The sequence below is a fragment of the Sarcophilus harrisii genome, chromosome 4, assembly GCF_902635505.1.
Source record: "Sarcophilus harrisii chromosome 4, mSarHar1.11, whole genome shotgun sequence".
In the NCBI taxonomy this organism is placed as follows: Eukaryota; Metazoa; Chordata; class Mammalia; order Dasyuromorphia; family Dasyuridae; genus Sarcophilus; species Sarcophilus harrisii.
In genome coordinates, this window is record NC_045429.1 from 454,907,790 (window position 1) to 454,930,154 (window position 22,365).

At 44.5% G+C, this 22,365-nt stretch overlaps 1 protein-coding gene across 2 annotated transcripts in view; it reads right to left on the reverse strand.

Moving 5' to 3' along the window:
- The window catches only part of DIS3L2 (DIS3 like 3'-5' exoribonuclease 2), a 285,169-nt gene that overhangs the window by 87,269 nt on the left and 175,535 nt on the right, over window positions 1-22,365 (reverse strand). For both annotated transcript variants that reach the window (XM_031968143.1, XM_031968145.1), the window contains exon 11: window positions 6,360-6,439. In XM_031968143.1, coding sequence (XP_031824003.1) covers window positions 6,360-6,439 — 80 coding nt within the window. The remainder of the gene's footprint in view (window positions 1-6,359; window positions 6,440-22,365) is intronic.

The window sequence follows — 22,365 nt, forward strand, 5'->3', positions numbered from 1 at the left end:
CTTTATCCTCCCCCCGGCCCTATCCCCTTGTCCTCTTATTTCTTTTTGAATTTATAAGGTTATGCCCTTCTATATGTATACGTTGTTCCCTCTTAATCCATTCCCAATGAGAGGAAAGTTTCAATACCACCTGCCTTGCCCTCTACCAGCTTCTTTTTACAAAACCAATTCTCCCTTTTTTGCCTCATTCGTATGAGATAATTGCTCCTTTTATCTCTCCCTGCGCAGTTACACACACACACACACACACACACACACACGCACACACACACAGTTTTTAGAATGTTCCCAGCAATTCAGTTCAGACCAAGTCTTTCTTTCAAATTACCCAAATAAAAATGAGTCATAAAAGAACAGATAATATTTTCATATATAAGAAGTAAATTATTTGAGCTTGAGTCCCTTATAATTGGTCCCTAATATTTACTTTATATTTCTCCAGGATGTTATATGTTGAATTTTCTCTTAAGTTCTGCTGGTTTTGACACAAATACTTGAAAGTCTTTCTGCTCATTAAATATCAATTACACATAATTTTGCTGGTAAGTTACCCTCGGTCATAACCCCAGTTCTTCTGCTCTATGAAATACAGTACTTCAAGACCTATGGTCCTTCAACATAGAAGCCATGAAATCCTTATTCTATCTCTAGGATATTTATATTGTGTTTTTCTTGTTGTTTCCAATAATTTCTCCTTAACTTGGGAGCTTTGAAACTTAGCTATGATATTCCTATAAGTTTTCCTCCTGGGATCGCTTTCAGATGGTGAGAAGTGGATTCCCCTCCCCCCATTTCTCTTTGCCTTCTTGTTCTATAACTTCAGGGCAATTTTCCTTGATAATTTTTTCATAATAATATATCAAGATTATCTTTTATTCACAATTTTCGAGCAGTCCGACTATTCTTAGAATGTTTCTCCTTGTTTTGCTCTCCAGATCAGTAGTTTTTCTGATGAGATGTTTCACATTCTCTTCTCCTATTTTTTCCTCCATTCTTTTGGTTTTGTTTTATTATTTCCTTTGTGTCTTAGAACATCATTAGCTTCCTTTTGCCCAATTCTAGTTTTCAGGAAATTATTTTCTTCCTTAAGTTTTTGGTTTCAAGTTGCCTTTCTTTCCTCTCTTCTCTGGAATTAAAACCAGGGGCTCTGCTCACCTATAGGTGCCCACAGCCACCAGGGTCCCGGTTCCTCAACTGCTGCATTTACTAGGTGTGCCAGCTTCTTCCCCACAGTGGTGGCCGAGCTCTGGACCCTTCTGGGCAGTACAGCTGTTTCTGGCACCTCTCCACAGTGGAAGGCCCCTTCAATTTTCTTTGACACTCCTCATCAGACCCCCCTAGTACTGCCCACAAACTGAAAGTTTCTGAGGCTGAGGCCTCCTCACAAGCCCAGATGTCCCCAGGCTTGCTGATTTTGTTGATTCTGCCAATTGCCCTGGAGGTGCTTGTACTTCACTCAGGGCTGTCAGGTCTTTCCTGGAGTCTTCAAGGTTGTCTTAGCAGAACAACGGCTTTACCAGACATTTCTGCTTATTTCCTCTGCTTTACATTCCCTCACCTCCAGAGGGTTGTCCAGACAAGGCCTTCACAGCCTCCAGGCCAAGCTGCCTCCATCCTTCCGCCAAGGTGGAGGCCTCCATTTATCCCAAAAGTTTATCTCTGGTATTACAAACATGCATTTATGAAAGTTATCTTCCACGAGTGTGAATCACAAGTGAGCGCCTTACTGGGAGATTGCATAGGGAAAGTGTGAATACCCATGACTCATCGCCTTCAGTGACATAAGCACAAGGAATGGTATGATGGGCATCATTAGGATTAAAACAAAATGTGACTTTGGCTGGGACTGACTTCTTAGTGTTGGTGAAGTTCAGGAGGCTTGTTGGGTCCCTGCTCTTCAGCCCGCAGTCCGTTCTTGGCCAGTGTCACTGAATAGAAGAGTATGTGGTGGAGAGGAAGATGGAGGAAGGCTGGAAAGATAGTGGGTGGCTAGATTATGAAGAGCTTCTTTGCCAAGAAAACCTCAAGTGGGCTCCCGGAGAGGCGACAGGGCAGTCAGAGGCCCAGCAATGCACACCTGAGGGACTCCCTTTTCCCTGCAGAGCCCTCTGGGTCCTGTGGCCAGATGTAGATCAGGACGACTGGAGATGGCCCGGGATGCAGTTGCCACACACTGGCCTTTTAAGCTCAGCTCTCCAAGAGGTCTCAGTCTGACTGGGGCAACACCCATTCAGTGATTCAGCTAAAGAGCAATGGAGGCAGAGACTCTCCCCTTTCACCTAGTCCAAAAAAATCTAAACTAATAAATGGAGAATGAATGAATCTGAGAGGGAAAGCTCTGCAGGGTTTCTGACCAAAGCAGAAGTGACCACTATTGACATTCAATCTAAGTCAATCAAGACCCAAAAGATGCCAAATGGGGCTTGGCCTGGGACCTTCTCAATAAAAGGGGAGGAAAAACCCAGCAAGAATAGGTACCCAATATTGTACAGTATCTAACCTGGCAAGTCGTCTTCTGAAGGACCCTCCTGAGCAGAGGGCACAACTGGGAAGAGAGAGCAGAAAATGTCAAAAGAGGCAACTTCTCAGCTTCACAGCAGGAAAACCCTTAATAACCAGAGTGATCTCCAGGGAGAATGAGCTTTCCTGGGGAGTGCCCTCGTGGCTAAGGGGCGAAGCGGATTTATCCTTTTCTGGCAGGGCCCCTCTAAACTCTGCTAATTCTGTAATTCTGATAATGGTCAAAACCTGTTTTTCTTCTTCAGAAACATATTCCAGTTAAGGTGCTTCAAAACTTAGGCTGGGGAATAAAGAGCCTTCATTATAATGAAGCCATTATTCATCACACTAGCATAGGAAAAATCAATTCTAATACGCCCAAAGGGCTGGAAAACTGTGCATACCCTTTGACCCAGCAGTGTCTACTGCGCCCATATCCCAAAGAGATCATAAAAAAAAGAAAAGGACCCGTACAAAACGCTTGTAGCAGCCCTTTTGGCAGTGCAAGAAACTGGAAGTTGAGATGCCCATCACTTGGGGAAAGGCTGAGTAAGTTACGGTACATGAATGTTATGGAATATTATTGTTTTACAAGAAATGATCAGCAGGATGGCTTCAGAAATGCCTGGAGAGACTTACAGGAACCGATGCTGAGCGAACCAAAAGAACATTGTACACAGGAAAGGATGTGGGAAAGATTCCTATCTTTGATTCCCAAACCCTCCTAGTTAATGTAATTACTCTTTGACTCACAAATCCTGGTCCCTTTGAATTCCAATAGAAGATCTGGACTTGTCCCAGCCCCACCCGGATCTGAGCCAACTTTGGGGCTACACGCAAAAGCCCCTCGAGCTAAATCTCCCATTATAAAAGGGACACGCTGGGACCCCGTCTTGGTGGAGGTCCCAAACATGCTGCTATGTGAGGACCTCTGTCCACTGGACCCTCTGTCCAGTGCCCTCCTTATCTCTACCTTCACCTATCTCCTTACTTCCAAACCCAATAATAAACCTCTTTTATCAATCTAGCTCTCAACCAATAAATGCCTTTATTGGGGACTCGCGCTGCTACTAGACCTCATTTACCTCCATATCCTTGCGCCGAATTCAGGGGGGTTGCAGGGGAGCTTTGTTTGACTCCCTGTACCCCAAACCTGCCACTGGACCTCAACTAAACCTAATCTCATTTAGGTCCCCCAAATCTAGACCTCATCATAACAACAAGATTATATGATGATCAATTCTGACGGACAGGGCTCTTTTCAACAGCGAAGTGATTCAGGCCAGTTCTTGTGATGGAGAGAGCCATCTGCACCTAGAGAGAGGATTGTGGGAACTGAGGGACAAAGCATTTTCGCCTTTTTGTTGTTTTCTTGCACTTTTTCTTTTTCATTTTTTCTCCTTTTTAATCTGATTTTCTTTGCAGCATGATAAATGTGGAAATATGTATAGAAGAATTGCACGTGTTTAACATATATTGGATTATTTGCTAAGGAAGGAAGTGGGGGGAATAGGAGGGAAAACAATTGACGATAATGAATCCAAATTTGCAAGAATGAATGTTGAAAACTATCTTTGCATCTATTTTGAAAATAAAAAGCTGTTATTTTAAAAAATAGGCTTAAAAGAATATCATCTTTTTTCAATGTAATATTGATGAAACAACAGCATATTTCCATTTAAAACCTCTCTAAAATAGTCCTACTGACCCTTGGATCACATCCAACATCAGCCAGGAGTGACTAACAGAATTAGGACATGCCATTGTCAGAAAAGACTTAGGGGTTCATCCTACCCAGTCTGCGGGTTCTGGGCACAAATTGTCTGGGCAACAGTCTGCATAACAAGGAGCAGGTGAGCCTATCTTTGCTTGCAGACTCTGCATCAGAAACAACAGGTGTGAGGAATTCAGAGAAAGATCCTTTGGACCCAACGCAGTCAAAGAAGCGGTGGCGAAACCCACCAGGACGGCGCCGGCTGAAGGAGCCCAGCGAGGCAGTGACAAGCCCTCCTCCCAGAGAGGCGGCTGCCACAGCCTGTATTTGTCTGCCTTTTGTTTAAACAAAAAATGGAGTCAGTTCCCAAGGCGGAGAGGGAGGAGGGTCTGAGTCTCCGGAAAGGATCATGCCTTCCAAATGAAGCGTCAACAAAACAAAGGGGCAAACAAACAAAGAGCGGCTCTGCCAGACTTGTCTCATTTCCTATACAGAGAGGGCGAACAGACTGATAAGCAGGAGCACTGCGGGAAGATGCTAAACCACCTTGAGCAGAGCCCCTGGCAACGTGCGATCTCCATTCTCCCAGGCACTTGGTGAGGCTGGGGCTACCGTTCAGACAAGCACCAGACAGGACCCCGACTGAATGACCCAGCCCCAGCTAGCAGGGCTGCAATGGCCTGCAGAGGCCCGGGCTTTTTAACATTTTTATCTGTGGTTCAGGCCAATCTAAGAGCTGGCTGTGGGGTGGCTGGAGAGAGTACCAGGTCTGGAACCAGGCACCCTGGGTTCGAACTTGACTTCTGACACTTAAAAATTGTGTGACAGGGAGTAAATCCACTAACTTCTGTCTACCTCAGTTTCCTCGTCCATAAAACGGGAATAATAATAGCACCCATCTCACTGGGTTGCAGTATGGATCAAATAAGACACTAATTACAAAGGGCTTAGCACAGTGCAGGGCACCTTGTAACTGCTGTATACATATAAACTATTAGGACTTGCCCACCCAATTTGCCCAAAGTCAGGAGAAGCTCACACAGTGACTGAGAGAATAAGGATTTAAAGATTTTGACACTGAGAACGTGGGGCAGAATCTTAAAAAAATAAAAATCTAACAGGCAGTCACAAAAAACGCACATGTGGGAGCTAAAAAACAAGTTTACAAACCCAGTACGGACCTTCAGGCCCAGCGAGACAAATTTGTTTAAAAAAGAGGGGGGGGAGTTTGGTGGTCTGAATGGATGGCAAACTCACAATGAATCACAGATTAGGAAGCTGAGGCCTCCTTAGGCAAAAATCACTTGAGAATCATTCATAGGCCGGTTCCCTGTCTCCCCCAAGTCTGTGGTGCAGAAGACAATGACACAGCACACCTTGCCTGGTGCCCTCAGCGGGCAAAGCACAAATGGCAAGGGGAAGGATGATGTCTGTCAGCCCTACTGGCACACTGATTAATCGTGCGCAACGCTTTTACTGTCTCACTTGTACTCTGTGTTACAAGGGAGAGCTGACTGAGAGGGAAGAATGAAGGAATATCTTGAGAAAAGGTGGCAAACCCCCCAAAACACCCATAAAAATCCCCATGCAAGACACCCCCTCCTTGAGGAGCTTGGCCACCCTCTGAGCAGCTGCTCCCCTTTTCTGTCTCCTCTATTCCCAAGCCCACCCCCTGGGGTCCCGGAGTCCTTTTAGGGATCATCACGTCTCCCAGGCGTGCAATGCTGGGCCTCTGACTGCCCCACTGCCTCTCCGGGAGCCCACTTGGGGTTTTCTTGGCAAAGAAGCTCTTCATAATCTAGCCGCCCACTGTCTTTCCAGCCTTACTCTATCTTCCTCTCCATCACATACTCTTCTATTCAGTGACACTGGCCAAGAAGGGGCTGCAGGCTGAAGAGCAGGGACCCAACAAGCCTCCTGAACTTCACCAAGGCTAAGAAGCCAGTCCCAGCCAAAGTCCCCAGAGAATACAAGGACCCTGGTCACACCGAGACCTTGTCCTAGTGAAGTCATCACAGAGAGAGCCCTAGGCCCGGTGGGAAAGCTGAGCCCAAAGGTGTGCGAGGGGCCTCTGAGGCCTGAGATGGTGCCCCGCGGCCTAGCTCCAAAAGCTGCTGAGAGCAACGTCAGGAAAGATTTGTCCTACCATCAGCGAGGGGCTTGCAGGAGAGCGCGTCGTCCAGATCACGGGCCGTGGAAGGGTCGATGGTGAAGACACAGTCCTTCCTAGGAGAGAGCACAGACAAAAGCGACAGAGATGTGAGCCAGTCACAGCTGGATCTCGCAGCGGTCAAGGTGAGCATTCACTCGTCCATCCCCCAGCCGGCACGGCCCCCCACCTCCAGAGGGGTGTCCAGACAAGGCCTTTACAGCCCCGGGCCAAGCTGCCTCCAACCCACCGCCAAGGGGAGGGCCTTGATCATCCCCAAAATTTATCTCTGGTGTTACAAACAGGCATTTATGAAAGTTACCTTCCACGAGAGTGAATCACAAGGGAACCCTTAATGGGAGATTGCATAGGGAAAGTGTGAATACCCATGACTCACTGCCTTCAGTGACATAAGCACAAGGAATGGTATGACGGGCATCGTTAGGATTAAAACAAAATGTGATTGGTCAGTCCTCCCTCGAGAGTGAAGGAAGAGACATCCATGCTGCTCCCCACTGAATATTAAAGACCTGAGGGGGAGGCCCTCGGAGCTACTGGTGCATCTTCTGTGGAAGATGAGAAACAGGGGGAGGAGTCTGGGGAGGTTGCCAAGAATGTGCACCCCAGGGGAGAGGACCACATAAATAACATGATTCCCTTAAATAAGAAGCATAGAGTCCTTCACAGGGACCCTCATGTGTTTGGTAACCTACAGAGCTGCCCCCCTTGTCTAACCCAGACACTATGGTGAGAGCTGGTTCTATGACAAGGAACTACAGGATTGATGAATTTAGAGAGAACTTTTAAGAGGCTATAGACTTTTTTGTTGTTATTGATTTTCTTTTTAAATATACTTTCTTCTTTATAGCATAAAGTCTTATTTATTGTTTGTCTTAAATTTATTTTATATCTTCCCCAGTAACATTTAAAGCAATTTTTAACATTAAAAAAAAACTTTTTAAGTTTCAGATTTTAATATATTTTCCCTCAAATACATTAAAAACAATTTTAAACATTTTTTTAAATTTTTGAGTTCCAAATTCTCTCCCTTCCTCCCCTCTTTACATGTGCAATCATGCAAAACAGGTTTCCATATTTGTCGTGTTGGGAAAGAAAACACAGACCGACAACAACTACAACAACAAAAAACAAGAAAAATAAAGAAAGTTAAAAATATATATGCTTTAATCTGCATTTGGACTCCATCAGTTCTTTCTCTGGAGATGGAGAGCGGGTTTCATCGTATGTTTTCAGAATTGTCTTGGATCATTTTATTGCTGAAAATGGCTAAGTCATTCATAGTCGATTACTGTACAATATTCTTATTACTGTATACAATGTTCTTCTGGTTCTGCTCATTTCACTTTGCATCAGTTTATGTAAGTCTTCCCAAGTTTTTCTGAGAGCATCATTATTCCATCACAGCCATATATTACAATTTGTTTGCCCACTCCCCAATTGATGGGCATTCCTTCGATTTCTAATTCTTTGCCATCACAAAAAAAGCTGCTCTAACCATTTTTGCACAAATATGTCCTTTTCTTCCCTTCCTCCTACCCCAGGCTTTTTAAAAATCTCTCTGGGATACAGACCTAGGTGTAGTCTGGATCAAAACATATTCTCAGTTATGTAACCCTCTGGGCATTAATTCCAAATTACTCTCCAGAAGAGCTGAAGCGATTCACAACTTTTATGTCAGCTTTGGGCTCAGCTCTCCTGCTGGGCCTAGGGCTCTCTCTGTGATGACTTCACTTGGACTAGGTCTCAGTGTGGCTAGTGTCCTTGTATTCTCCGGGGACTTGGGTTGGGACTGGCTTCTTAATCTTGGTGAGGAGGCTTGGTTCTTTTAGGATTGTTGGCTCCCTGCTCTTCAGCCCGCAGCCCTTTCTTGGCCTGGGTGTACATCTGTATCACAATTTTCCCTTCAAAATGTGTCATTTTCCTTTTCTGTCACAGCCAATCTGATAAATGTGTCAGAGTTGTTTTAATTTGCATTTCTCTTATCAATATTGATTTAGATATTTTCCTATATGAGTATAGATAATTTTGGATATTTTACCTGAAAACTGTTCATATCCTTTGATCATTTTATTAATTGGGGAATGGCTCTTATTTTTACAAATTTGACTCCATTTTCTATATATTTGAGAAATGAGACCTTTATCAGAGAAACTTGATGTAAAAAAACTTCACATTTATGATTAACTGGATTCTTCTCCATCCTATTATGACTCCTGGTTATCCTACCCTCTCTCTCCTTTTACCCTTTCCATCCCCCAAATGTTTTGTTTCTGACACTACTTCCCCCAATATGCTCTCCTTTCTATCAGCTACCTCTTCCCATCCCCTTCTCTAATTCCCTTCCTCTCCTAGTTGCCTTTAGGGTAAAATAGATTTCTATACCCAACTAAGTGTTCATGTTCCTCCCTTTTTAGCCAACTTCAATGAAAGGAAGGTTCATGTGCTTTCCCCTCTCCCATCTTCTCTTCCACTTTAAAAGCTCTTTCCTACCTTTTTTATGCCAGATACTTGATCCCACTCAACCTTTCTCTTTTCTCCCAGGTCAGCCTGCTTTTTCATCCCTCAATTTTTGTTTTTAATAATCATCCCATCATATTCAACTCACATCCATGATCTCTATATATACTCCTTCTGTTTTAACAATGAGAAAGTATCACCTTCCAATATAGAAATGTCAACCATTTATTGACTCCCTTCTGATTTCTTTGCTGTTTACCTTTTCATGCTTTTCTTGAGTCTTACATTTAAAAACCAAGTTTTTTATTCAACTGTAATCTTTTCATCAGGAATGCTTAAAAGGTACTTATTTCTTAAATATCCATTTTTCCCCTTAAAGATTATATTCAATTTTTTCTGGATAGGTCTAGGTATATATATATATATATATATATATATATATATATATATATATATTTGCTGAGGCAATTGGGGTTCAGTGACTTGCCCAGGTCCCACAGCTAGGAAATGTCTGAGGCCAGATTTGAACTCCGGTCCTTCTGATTTCAGGGCTGGTGCTCTGCCCACTGCGCCATCTTGCTGCCCCTGGACAGCTCTTTTTGAAGAAAGGTTTAAGAAAACAACCATGAGCCTAGAAAATTAAGAATGGAAATTTTGAAATTACCTGAGCCTTCTGGCAGGATGGCTGAGGGGATGAGCCTGCCGCCAGCTCCCCTTCCTCATCCACCACAACAGAGCAGGAAATAAGTCAAAGGAAGCAAGACAACAGACGGTGGAGAAACAAGGAGACCCACAAGGTTCCTGGCGTCATGAATAAATGCTATGGGATAAGAAAAATGCCCAGATGGGAACGGCTACAATAAAGGAAGCCCAGGAAAACAGGAGAGAGCTGCAGGAAGGCCCAGACTGGCTGCAAATCTTAATGAAAGAATAAAGGAAAGAAAGAACAAAATTACAGGGAATGTTGGGGGGAAATGATGGTTTAGAGCACCAGTGAGACGTTTTTAATAATACGCTCGGCCCGAAGAGACGGGAGCCCAACGTGCACAGCTGCACGAAGACAGCACAGTCAGAGGCACAGCTGGGCTGCCTACAAGCCCAAAAAGGGACCATGAAACCAGAGCTGGGGCCTCCAGAGGCTGGAATTCTACACTTCAGAAAATCACCGGAGAAAGTTGCCACTAGCAGCCTGAAGAGTTCCCAGGATGTGGGAACTACAGACCTCACGTCACTGGCTTTGTAGAAACTGCGGGGAGATATGGCTTGGAAATCATGTGGGAGGGGAGAGCTGGGGAAGGGCGAGGTAGGGAAAGAATAGAAAGGGATGAGTGTATTAAGGCCAGGGCCCACCAGCATCTGCATTCCAGGATCAAGATGAGGACCTGAGAAAGGAAAAGGAGAAACGACCCACCCCCCTGCCCCAGAGGGAACGCCTACATCAGGTGGGAATTTGGGTTGGAGGAAATAGAAGCTTTTTCCAGGCCCATCCTGGGAACATGACGACCCTTTCCTGATGCTAAAACATTGAGATGTCTGTCCTAGAGCATAGCATCATTGATTCCGATTGCCAAGATTCGAACCACTGCTGTGCATCAAAAGTGACTATATTTTAACAGAGAGAAGTAATTGATTATGGACACAGAAGCCGATTTATCCACCCCCACATTAGTAAGCGCCTTCTGTGTCCCAGGCACACAAGTAACTGCAAACAAGTACATTGACTTTAAAGAGACCTATTTTTTTTTTAAAGCTTTTTATTTTCAAAACATTTCAAAACACCATGTTTAATATATACTGGACTACTTGCCATCTAGGGAAGAGTGTGGGAGAAAGGGGGGAAAATTGGAACACAGGGTCTTGTCAGGGCTAATGTTGAAGAATTGTCCATGTGGATGTTGTGAAAAATAAAAAGTTTTCATTAAAAAAAATATGCACAGGTAATTTTTCAGCTTTGTCCCTTGCATAGCCTTGCTTCAGATTTCTCCCTTCTTGCCCCCACCCCTTCCCTTAGATAGCAAGCAATCCAATATCTTATACGTGTTAAAATATATCACAACAATCCATTTCCATCCCCCTCATAGTGGATCCTACTGTTCAACTAGCATCTCTTTCCCACTGCATCTGCATTTATGTCTAACTCCCATGCACAGGATTAGCTCCCTAGTGCCTTTGCATCTACTTACACATTTATACCTAGCACACAGAGAGCCTACTAATGGTCCCCATCTGGAAGAAATGAAGCGCGTCCTTCTTACAGCTGAGGAATGGGCATGCGTCAGCTACAGACCCGGGCACAGAGGCCTGAGATAAGGCTCCAAGGGAGGAGAATGGGGGTGGAACTGGGGGAAATCAGTCCTCGGGCACCAACCGGTCCCCACTGTAAAAACGATCTGGCCCAGCGGCCCATGGGATGGGCAACATGGTGGGGAAAGGGAGAGGGAAAGGAACTACTCCATCTAGAACCTGGACCAGAAGAACCGGTCTGCCATCTACCCCAGACCGGGGCTGACCCAGTGCTCATAAATCCGTCCCATGGGCCAGCCCGAGAGAGAATGCACCAAATGGCCCCATCTGGCCACAGCTTCTGAGCCCCGATCACCTGGAGACACAGAAGCAGAACCTGGGGAGGAAGCAACCGAGAGGGAAAAACAGGGGAGGGGAAGTAAGAAGGAAGGAGCCTGCCTGGCCCAGAGTGAAAGGCCCCCTCGCTTCTTGGGGTACCGCAGCTCTCAAAGCTGTGTCAGTAAGCTTAAGTCTTGTGTTCATGCCCCATGCCCCCCATTTTATGCCTGGTGTCCTCCCCTCCAGACAGACGCTCATGAAGGGATGAAACAAATGACCAAAAGGGCCGAGCCGCCTGTGGGAGGGAAGCCTGGGGTGGGCACCAGAGAGCTGCCCAGCCACTGCCAACATCCTCAACACATGAGAGGACCTGGGAGAACGTCCCTCATGTGAAAGGATCCTTGGGCCCTATGGAAGCGCAAGGGCAGGATACTCCCAGGGGAGAAGGCAGGGAAAGCCGTTATGGGTGCTGTGCTGGTGAGCCTGCAGACCCAAGCAGGGAACAGAGAAGGGGTGGGTGTCTATGTGGGAGTGAGTGTGTGTGTGTAAATGTCTCTGTGAGTGTGTGTGTAAATGTCTCTGTGAGTGTGTGTGTGTAAATGTCTGTGTGTGTGTGTAAATATCTCTGAATGTGTGTGTGTGTGTGTAAATGTCTCTGTGTGTATGTGTAAATGTCTCTGTGAGTGTGTGTGTGTGTAAATGTCTCTGTGTGTATGTGTAAATGTCTCTGTGAGTGTGTGTGTGTGTAAATGTCTCTGTGTGTATGTGTAAATGTCTCTGTGAGTGTGTGTGTGTGTGTAAATGTCTCTGTGAGTATGTGTGTGTGTAAATGTCTCTGTGTGTATGTGTAAATGTCTCTGTGAGTGTGTTGGGGGGGTCGGGAGTGTAAAGGGGGAGCAGGACTTGGGGACCAGCTTTGTCTTACTATATTTCAGCAAGAACTTAAGTGTTTACAAGGGGTGGAGCTGGGGGTGGGGAGGTGACAGGTGAAGGCCTGGGGACAGACAGACAAATGACGATCCCTGCCCTCGTGGAGGAGGCAGCACGCCACAACTCCCTACAGAAAGCCGGACATGGACAGCGGGAAGCTTGGGGCAGACTTTCTCTGGGCAGAGGAGACCCTGGCCCTGCTCCCGGCCCTGCTCCCAGGCCATCCCCCTGAGAACTGTACCCTCACCCCTGCGAGAGGGTCCTCATTTGGCCTGCAGCGCTCCCAGAAGAGCCAAAAGGGCCAGCGCCGGCTCCAGATGTGCCCCTTGGAATGGGAGCTCCTTGAGGCTGGAGTACCCCACACTAAATAACTGCCCGCATCTCTCTGAACTTTTCAGAAGTGACTGATTCGAGTGGAACAAACGGAGATAACCTAGGGACGATTTTCATCGGATTTCTGACACGGGCCAGTCCTAGAATCTCGCCCATCAGGAGGCAGAGTCAAGAAGAGGGAAGGTGGAGGAGATGATGCTGTCTGGACATCCCAGGTCCTTGCGCCTGGACTTCAGAAACATCATTTTTTTGCCTTGCCTTCTCCCAGACAGGCGCTTGTGGAACTCACAATCTGCTGCTGGGATGAGCCCATCCTCCTTCCCAACCCTCAATTCATTTATCAGGCTGGAATGTAAATGCGGGCAGTGAATGGCTGTCTCCACTCCCAGGATTTCCCGGCCTTCTCAGGAACCCCCACTGAGCTTCCTCAAAAAGGGAGCAACCCCTCCAATTCTCCACATCTGAAAACGGTTGCTCTGATATGGGAAATCCTGCATTTCTATAAAGAATATACACATTTTTTCCACACAAGTACATAATTGTTATAGCAACAAGTGGATCGGCCATTCTCACACTTGAACCAATCAGGGTTACTTAAACCAGACGGGTCTGACATTACCCAGATTTCTTTCTAGTAAATCCGAGGCCCTAGGAATGAATAAACAGGAATGAAGTAGGAAGGTGAAGTGTTCCTTCTTAAAGGAAATTCTGTAACATACACATCTGAGTTTCTTTCTAAGAAATTTGACCAATGATTCATACATTTGAAGAGTTCCACAGCTCTATTTTTTAGTCTTAAAAAATCCAAACACTACTGGGAAGCCTCACACAAAGATGGAGCAACAAAGAGAATGGGGGTGAGGAGGACAGGGCACCTGTTCCAAAGACCTTTTTAAAAGAAAATTCTTAACATAAACAGAATAAAGGGGCATTTTCAACAGGAAAAGAGATTTATATATGAAATTGCAAATGTCTATTATGTATAGGTATAGTTTGCCTTTCCTTTTAACTCTGAACATAAAACTTTCAAAGCTCTCCGGCTTTGTCTGTGTTTTCCCTCTGGCTTTCTGTCCTGTCCATGCATTTTTAAAAAAGGTTCCAATGCACCTTTATTAAAATTTTTATTTATTTTGTGTGGCAACGCCATACCTATTATCATTTCCCCATTTAAAAAATACATGCACAGTTAAGCAAAACAAATCCCCACAATGGCCACGTCCAAAACTGAATGTCTCATTTGTCCCTTGATTCAATCATCAATCAGGTGGTGGTTAGCTCTGTGAGTCCCTCCTCAGTCTTAGAGCAAAGACTCAAAGCTCAGAACCCCTGTCTCCCTCTCCGGCCTCCCTGCGTCTCCTGGCCCAGGACATCCACCTCTTCACTGACTACAGAATGGGCTGGGGGTGCTCTTTCCCTGCTCAGCTTCCCCCTCTGAGCCTCCCAGCTTCTCTGGCGTCCTTGAAGCCTCGGCTGAAATCCCGCCGTCTGCAAGAGGTCTCTCTCACTGCTCTGCCTTCCCTTGGAGATGACCTTCCAATCACGGTCTATACCTAGATGTACAGCATTTTGAGAGCAGGGACCTCTCTTCTCTCCCTCCTCCTTCCCCCTCATTCCTATTTTCCTCTCTTTCTGTCGTCACCCCTTCCTTCCTCTTCCCCCTTTTTTCCCTTCCCACTTTTCAGCTGTGACCACTAAGTATAAGAGAGGAAGAATAAGAACATTCCCACCGTATAATTCATTTGAGAGTCATAACAGAAATCATGCCCTTATGGAATTAGGCATGAATCCCAAAGAAAGATTTTTTCCATTTTATTGTTTTTATTATTCTTATCAGAATATAAAAAAAAGGAAAACAAAACAAAACATTGTCAAGTGCCCAGCAGAACATCAGGAAGGATTCAAAATATATAACAATAAATTACCAGTTCAAGAAAGGATATATAATAATAGAAGAAATGACATTCATGAGTGTCCCATTTCTTCTTTGCTTCCTTGTAGATTATTCTTTTGTTCTCTGTTGGGCACTTTTTTTACTTTGGTTTTTTTCCACTTCATTCCCCCCAACTCTCCCAAGCAGGCTGCAGTTAAGCACAGATATATTCCTCCCCCACCCTGTGTTTCCCTATCCACCCATTCCTCCTCCTTTATTACTTTATAGATTTGGGTGGGGGGGGGGGCCTATACCCTTTGTGGTATATATGTAGTATTGCCTATTAAACCCATTCCCGATGTAAGTTAAGTTTTCAGAACAAAGAGTCCTCCTTCTTCCTCTAATACTGCTATGTTTATCCTTCCTCTGTACCACATTTGTATAAAATAATTATTACTTTTTTATGATATTCTTTACATTTATTTTTTCATAATTATTACTTTTAACTCTGCCTCAATTTTTCTTTTGGGCTGCCCTATTGTTGATGTCAATCTTAAACATATAGGTAGATTTTCATATTAAAAAGCACAAACAATTTGTCCATGTTAAGTTCCTTGAAACTGATCTTGCATATCTGGTCTTATATGTTAAATTTTTTATTGAGTTCAGATTTGGTTGAAAGTCCTGAAAATCTGCAAGTTTGCTGAAGGTCCATTTTTTTTCCATCCAATATTATGGATAATTCTGCTGGATATGATATTTTGAGCTGTAGACCTAGTTCTTTGAATTACCAGCATATGTGATTCCAGGATCTGCGATCTTTTATTGTAGCTGCTGCTAAGTCCCGTACAATTCTAATTGTAACTCCAACACATTTGAATTTTTTTTGTTTCTTGAAGAGCTTTTGAAAATTTGGCAATAACATTCCCATGTGTTTTCCACAAAGGATCTCTTTGAGGTCTGATCAGTGGACTTTTTCTATTTCTACTTCCCCTCATATTCTATTCCTCCCTAGACAATTTTCTAGGTTTATTCCTCGCATTATTGTGTCAAGCTTCTTTTTTTTTATTATAGTTTTCAGGTGGTCTAATTATTCTATTTTTTTCAGATTTGTTGTTTTTCTTACGTTTCACATTCCATTTTATTTTTTCATTTTTTATATTCTGTTTTGTTATTCCTTGGTCTCTCATAGCTTCACTCAGTCCCCCTTACCCTATTCTAAGTTTCAAGGAGTTATTTTTGTCTTTGAGACACTGTATCTCCTTTTTTAATTGGTTAACTTTTCTTTTCATATCTTAATTTTAGTTTTTTCTTGGATGGTTTTTTTTTTTCTTAATTTTTCCTTAATGTTTCTCCTCTGATTTTTCAATTCTTTCTTGAATTCTTCTATAAATTCTCTTTGGACACTGATTATTCCCCAGCCTGGGGTCCTTCTTCTGATCTTCTGAGGACCCCTATTCTGTCCCAAGTCCTCGTGATCTTTCACCTGAAGCTCAGTCTGGAGAGCTTGACATTTACTCTACTTGACATTTACATAAAAGAAATACATTTACTTTCCCAGAATCTTCCTCCAGATTTTTTTTAAAATTCTGAATTTAAAACAAAATAAAATGCACATTTTCATATACAAAGTAAAACCAGAAAAATGGGACTGTGCTTATACAACTGTGAATCTCTATGACCCACAGCTTCCTCTGAGTTCTTAAAGATGGTCTCAGATCAAATGTGTCCCTCCAACGCCAGCCTGCTCACAGGCAACTCTGCCTGGCCAGGCCTTCTGGTCATTCTTTGCTTGGCATTTAAAAAAATGCCTCACCAGGCCTCTAAGCTTCGTTTTCTTCTGCCTCTGCTACTTCCAACCTCCTTCCTGCTAAAAGAGGGTCTAGAGCATGGGATGGGGAGGGGGGGAAGATAAAGGCCCTTTCGACTAACAAGCAGAGTTAAGGCCGAGGCGTGTTCCCTCTGGTGCTGACAGCCAGCACCTGCTGCATCCTGTGGCCCAAGGACCCGACTTCTCCAGCAGGAGAGTCTCGAGAACACGCCAACGAGCTACCTGCAACAGGTTAATACTGAAAGCAGGAAGGCCCTTGGGAAGGGGGCCTGTGGATGGGGACCAGAAGGTGGGGAGGGGGAGGGAGAGCGTGGCAGGCACGGAGACCCAGAGTGAGGCTCTACAAGTCATGAGTGATGGGCCGGGATTCCAACCCAGCAGAGCTGAGCTCCAAATCCAGAGCTTTTCTGCTGAATCATAATGACCTTGGGACCTCCTAAGGACATTCCAAAAAGGAGCTTGGCCAGCGACTTGGGGTCTTCCAGTCAATGCACAGAAAGACTCTTCTATTGCCGAAGGAATGAGCAGGAGGTAAGTTCAAGTTTGTTACTTTATTTTTCAAAGAAATTAAACAAGAACTGACAACATTTTTTTTAAAAGCCCAAAGAAGGGAAAAGCTAAAGCTAAAAACAATTTTTTAAAAAGGGGAGGGGGATGAAGCCTGAGACCAATATGGTGGGAAAAATATCTTTCTGATGTAAAATTACAGATTGCTAAGAATTCTTTATGCAAAATTCTATCTTTGCAGAACATTTAAATATTTTTTCTAGGCCCTTTAAAAAATGTACAGGATTCACTATCTGCTATCCCAGCTACAATCTGCTATGGGTATATCAAGTCCTCAAAGCTGGGAAAAACTGAACAGAAGAGTAAACTGAGGCCCAAAGCCTTAGGGCCTTGTCCTGAGTCCTGAGTGGCAAGCAGCAGTGCCAGAAATGAAAATCAGTATTCCTCTCCCCACTCCAAGCTGACCTTTCAAGTAGAGAGTGTTTTTCCACCTCATCAAGTCAGTGGGTTATAAACACATCATTCCAATGACTTGGCCTTTATAGAAAATATTTGTGGGTTTTTTTCTGATGATTTATGATTCCCAAGAGAACGAATCCCAGTACTTAACCTTTTTGTTTCTTAGCAGACCCTCTCAAGCTCTCCTCTTCCCTTGACTCTTACAGCAGCCTCCATGCTTTCCTCTCTCCTAAAACACAGTTCTAACTAGATAGCTTAAGAATCATCAGTGGCTCCCTATTGCTCTCACTCTTTCACTTAGCACTAAAAGCTCTTAACCCTCCCCAGCTGGACTTCCAAACTGGATTCATCTCACTTTCCTTCAGGCCTTGATGTTCATCCTCCCACCATGAGCTGGCACAGTCTGTTCTGTGGGCCCAGTGTGCCCCCCTTCACACCCCCACCTCTGCCTCCTGGATTCCCTGCTTCCTTCAAGGCTCAGTTTGAAGGCCCCTGCCATGGAGAGCCTTCCTGACGCTCCTACTCATTAGTCCTCTTTTCTCTCTTTAGACTATTTTCTATTTGCCTTTCCCATTTACCAGAAGAACATTAGTTCCTTGAGCAATTTGGAACGATACCCAAAGGGCTGTCAAACTGTGCCTTCCCTCTGATCCAGCAGTGTCTCTATTGGGTCTGTGTCCCAAAGAGATCTTAAATGAAGGAAAGGGACCCACGTGTACAAAAATGTTTGTGGCAGCCCCTTGTGTAGTAGCAAGAAACTAGAAACTGAGTGGATGCCCAGCAGTGGGAGAATGTTTGAATAAGTGAGGGGATATGGATGTTATGGAATATCATTGTACTGTAAGAAACAACCAGCACGATGACTTCAGAAAGGCCTGGAGAGACTGACATGAACTGATGCTGAGGGAAATGAGGAGGACCAGGAGAACATTATACACGGCAACAAGAAAATTATGTGACAGTCAACCACGAAGGACTTGGCTCTTTTTAACAATAAGGTGATTCACACCAGTTCCAACAGACTGGTGATGGAGAGAGCCATCTGCACCCAGAGAGCTCTATGGGGACTGAATGTGGATCACAACACAGCATTTTCATTTTTTTTATTACTGTTTGCTTGGCTTTTGTTTCCTTTCTCATTTTTTCCCCCTTTCTGATCTGATTTTTCTTAGGCAGCAAGAGAATTGTGGAAATGCGTAGAGAAGAATTGCACATGGATTGCCTGCTATCTGGGGGGCAAGGAAGGGAAGGAGAAAAAACATTTGGAGCACAAAGTTTTGCAAGGGTGAATGTTGAAAACTAAACCCTAGTTTAGCTAACTAACTAAACTAGCTAATGATGGTCTAGTCTGCTAGACTAGACTTCAAAAATAAAAAGCTTTAAAAGAAAGAAACCAACTCCTTGAGGGTAGGGGTTCGCTTCTCCCCGGGGGTGTTCATTGCCTCACCTGACCAGGTGCACACTTCCGAGCACCCGGCTGCCCCCCAAAGCCCAGCCCAACCCCCAAAGACAAAGCTTTATTACCAGTAGGATGAACATCCCCAAAGGACCTCCCAGCGTGTCTGGCGTCACTGGCCAACGCACGGGACAGGGCAGCTTTGACTGACCACCTGAGAGCTAGGCTTTCCACTTCCTCTGGGCTCCTCAGCATGTGTAGTATTCACAGTGCCCCGGAAGCACAAGTCCTTCATACCATAGTAGGCTATCTTCCAAAACAACCACTCACCTGGAGACCAATCTTCTGGCCCCAACCCTCTCCAAGCCAAATTCAACGAGCAGGTGTCCTATTGAGAGGGCCACAGTTTACCCCCCAACTGGGCCAAGGGATGCACCAGAGTGTCTGCTCTGTTGTCAGAATCTCAGAAAGTCGAGAAGGAGGAGGAGGAAGAAGAGGAGGAAAGGAACAAATATTTATTAAGTACCTCCCATGTGCCAGATGCTGTGCTAAAGGTAGAAAGAATAGGAGCAGAAGGGGATCCAAACTCAGAATGTGGTGGTGAATAGACTAGAGTCCCTCCTACTTCTCATCAGACCAAGGAACTCAAAACTTATATTGCAGGCTGGTTTTAAGGAAACAGCCCTCATCTACTTGGATGACTGTATAAATCTTTGTTCCTCTCCACAAAAACCTGCTAATCTGTTCATTCACCTGAACAAAGCCTAAAGGGCTGGTCCATGTACTCCCAATGGATGCCAGCTCTGGACCAGCGCCATTAGCCCGTAAATACAATCTTTTCCTCCACTCATTTTGCCTCCAGCTCAAATGTTATTCAGCTTTTATTCGAACAGGACACTCATTTCTCTTTCCACTTTGATATTTCCCAAATGTCTCCTGAAATGCATCTTCCATCACATTCTCAGGGCTCCTCCTCCTGGGTAAATCTCTCTGTCTTCAGTATATTTCTAACATTATGGCTCAGTTCTTTCTATTCACTTTTTTCTCCCTTCTTCTGGTCTTGAATTTTTCTTCCTCAAACCTTTGGGTTCCTTGTGGAACCAGTGGCAGGCAGGGGAGAAGCCCAATGGCCAAGGAATCAGAAATTCTGACTTGGATTCCCTCTGTGCTGCTCTCTACCTCCTTGCTCTTCCATTCTCTCTGGAAAAATGAGGATATCAGACTAGACCATCTTTAGCTAGTGCCCTGTGCAGAGCTAAACTGCTAAGCAACATCCAATCCTTACAGTTCTAAATTAGAGGGAATTTTTCCTGTTAGAATTTGCCACTTTTCTTCCCCTATCTTTTCCACCAAAAGCTAAAAGTCCCTGCTTGCACCCCCTGAGATAATCCCCCAGGTTACCCCAAAATCACTGCCTCCCTCCTCTGCCAAGCATTATCTCAGGGACAAGCTCGCTGGCTTAGAACCAGAACAGATCCCAGGAGAGCCAAGGCCAGCTCCCCAACTCATGCGGCAGGGAGCTCCAAGCTGATTTGAGATTTTCATATTCCATTTCTTAGAAGAAACACTTCACTTTTGTGTACTAACATATCACCAGAATTTAGCATGTGAGTGTAAGGGGGGGGGGGGAATAGTCAAAGATGCACAACCAATCACATCTTCTCTCCTTAAGTGTTTTAAAGAGATTTTCCTCCATTAAAATCAAATCAACTACCTTCCGACTAATTTTCTACTCTGTCATTTTTCAATGTCAATTGAAAAAAGTCTCTGTCAATTTTTCTATCCTTTCAAGGCACTAAAGTCAGAGAACAAGTTGGGATGAATTGTGTAAAATGCAAAGGCTAAATAAAACAGAAGCACTTTCCCCCAAAACCATGAGTTTGAGGAGAATGTAAATAGCAGAGGGGCTCTGGCTGGCCATCAAATCAAAGAGCTAAAGTGATTCCCAGCGTCCCGAGTTGACTGGGACAGCATCTCCTCCACAGAATCCAAGTCTGATGGTGAAGCACAAGATATTTTTTACAGCTCCAATCCCCCATTTTATTGATGGGGAAATGAATCCTGATGAGGGAAGGCCTGCAAAGAGTCTGTGAACTGTGTAGCTAAACAATGTCCTCGTTGGGACTAAATCCTAGGCCTCAGTCTCCGGGCACAGTGACCATCCCACTGGATGCTACCCGGTCTCTTGACCTGAGTGTCATTCTGTAAATGGAGCGTGGAATTACAGTGGGTTTCCTGATAAATAGCAGGGTTGTTAGTCATTGGATGCTAATTATGTTTGAAAACTTTCCCACCAAAAGATTGGCCCAAAAATGGTTCCTCTTGTCCATCTTTCCTACTGAATGCTGGTCCAAGGCTGGCTTTACCTGGAGCGAGGGGAGATTTCTGTCCTCGGGGACTAGTTCCATGCTGAAGATATTTCAATCTTTCTTTCCACAGCACCTTTCTGTGATCAGTATTTTTAGCTCATTGTTTTCTATTTTGGCAGCTTAGAAACTGCAGTATGTAATTTGACCTCCAGCTTCATATTTCTTCTTAAAAGTGAATACAATGTCCTGTTTATAATAATAAAATCACAAGTTGGCAGGTCCACACCAAATGGAAAAAAAGAGAAAGCAATTGGAAAATTTAGAGCCAGCAGTTTTAAGTGCCAAGTTTCACATGTGTAATGGTCCAGGGGAGGTCACTGGGCTCCCTTTTTTATTAAGCAAATGGTGAAGAAATAGATATCCACCAGTCTTTCCAGGTCAGACTATAGAAACCATCTCCACTCCACAATAAGGTTTATGGCTCTCCAGAAAAGTGACGTGATCCAATTTTCCACTGTAATGCTAACAATAGGAGACAGGCAAAAAGCAGCTTTGCTTTAGGAGGCCGGGGCTTTTCTTCTACCTCCAATATTTCGGCTTTCTTAGTCTGCTGTGATCTGGTTTTCCTGGCTTTGACTTCCCATCCCAATTTAGCCATAAAGGAAACAGAAAGATATGAATACAATTGGAAACATTTGGAACAGGTTTCACAAATCACTTTGGGGTTTCTCTGGTTCTTGGTGAAACCCCTCTAAATAATCTCCTTGGTGACGGCTCCTTTCCGGCTCCCCAGAAGTCAGGGCCACGGAATGGATGCAGCTTTTCTTTACCTCCGGCGCTTTGCTGCAGACCTGCAAACAGGGAAGGCCAACGGAAGAGCGGAGCCGAGGGGCCCAAAAAACGGTGCTCACGCGAGGAGCCACAGAGCCGCTCGAGAATGCCCCAGAGATTTCACACCAAGCTCAGTGCTCAAAAATTGCTAACCAACCACTTTTCTCTTCAAAATAAACACCTTTTTTCTTCTCAACTTCAGTTTGCAAAATATTGCCCCAATTCCACTGGACAAAAAAGCTGGAATTTTACTGACATAATTGGATTATGAGGTTTAAAGATTGATGGAACTTTTCTGTTCCAAATATAATTGTTCAAATACCAAACCCAAACTAGCGGCATAAAGAGCTGCTCTTACCTAACCTGGGCCAGAGTAATAGGCCAGGGCTTCCAGGGGACGTAACCCAGGGTAAAGAGTCAGAAGGCTACTGGGAAAGTCAAGAACCTTCGATTCCCATCCCAGTCTTTGGGAAGCTCAAGGTCCGCCCTGGGGGACC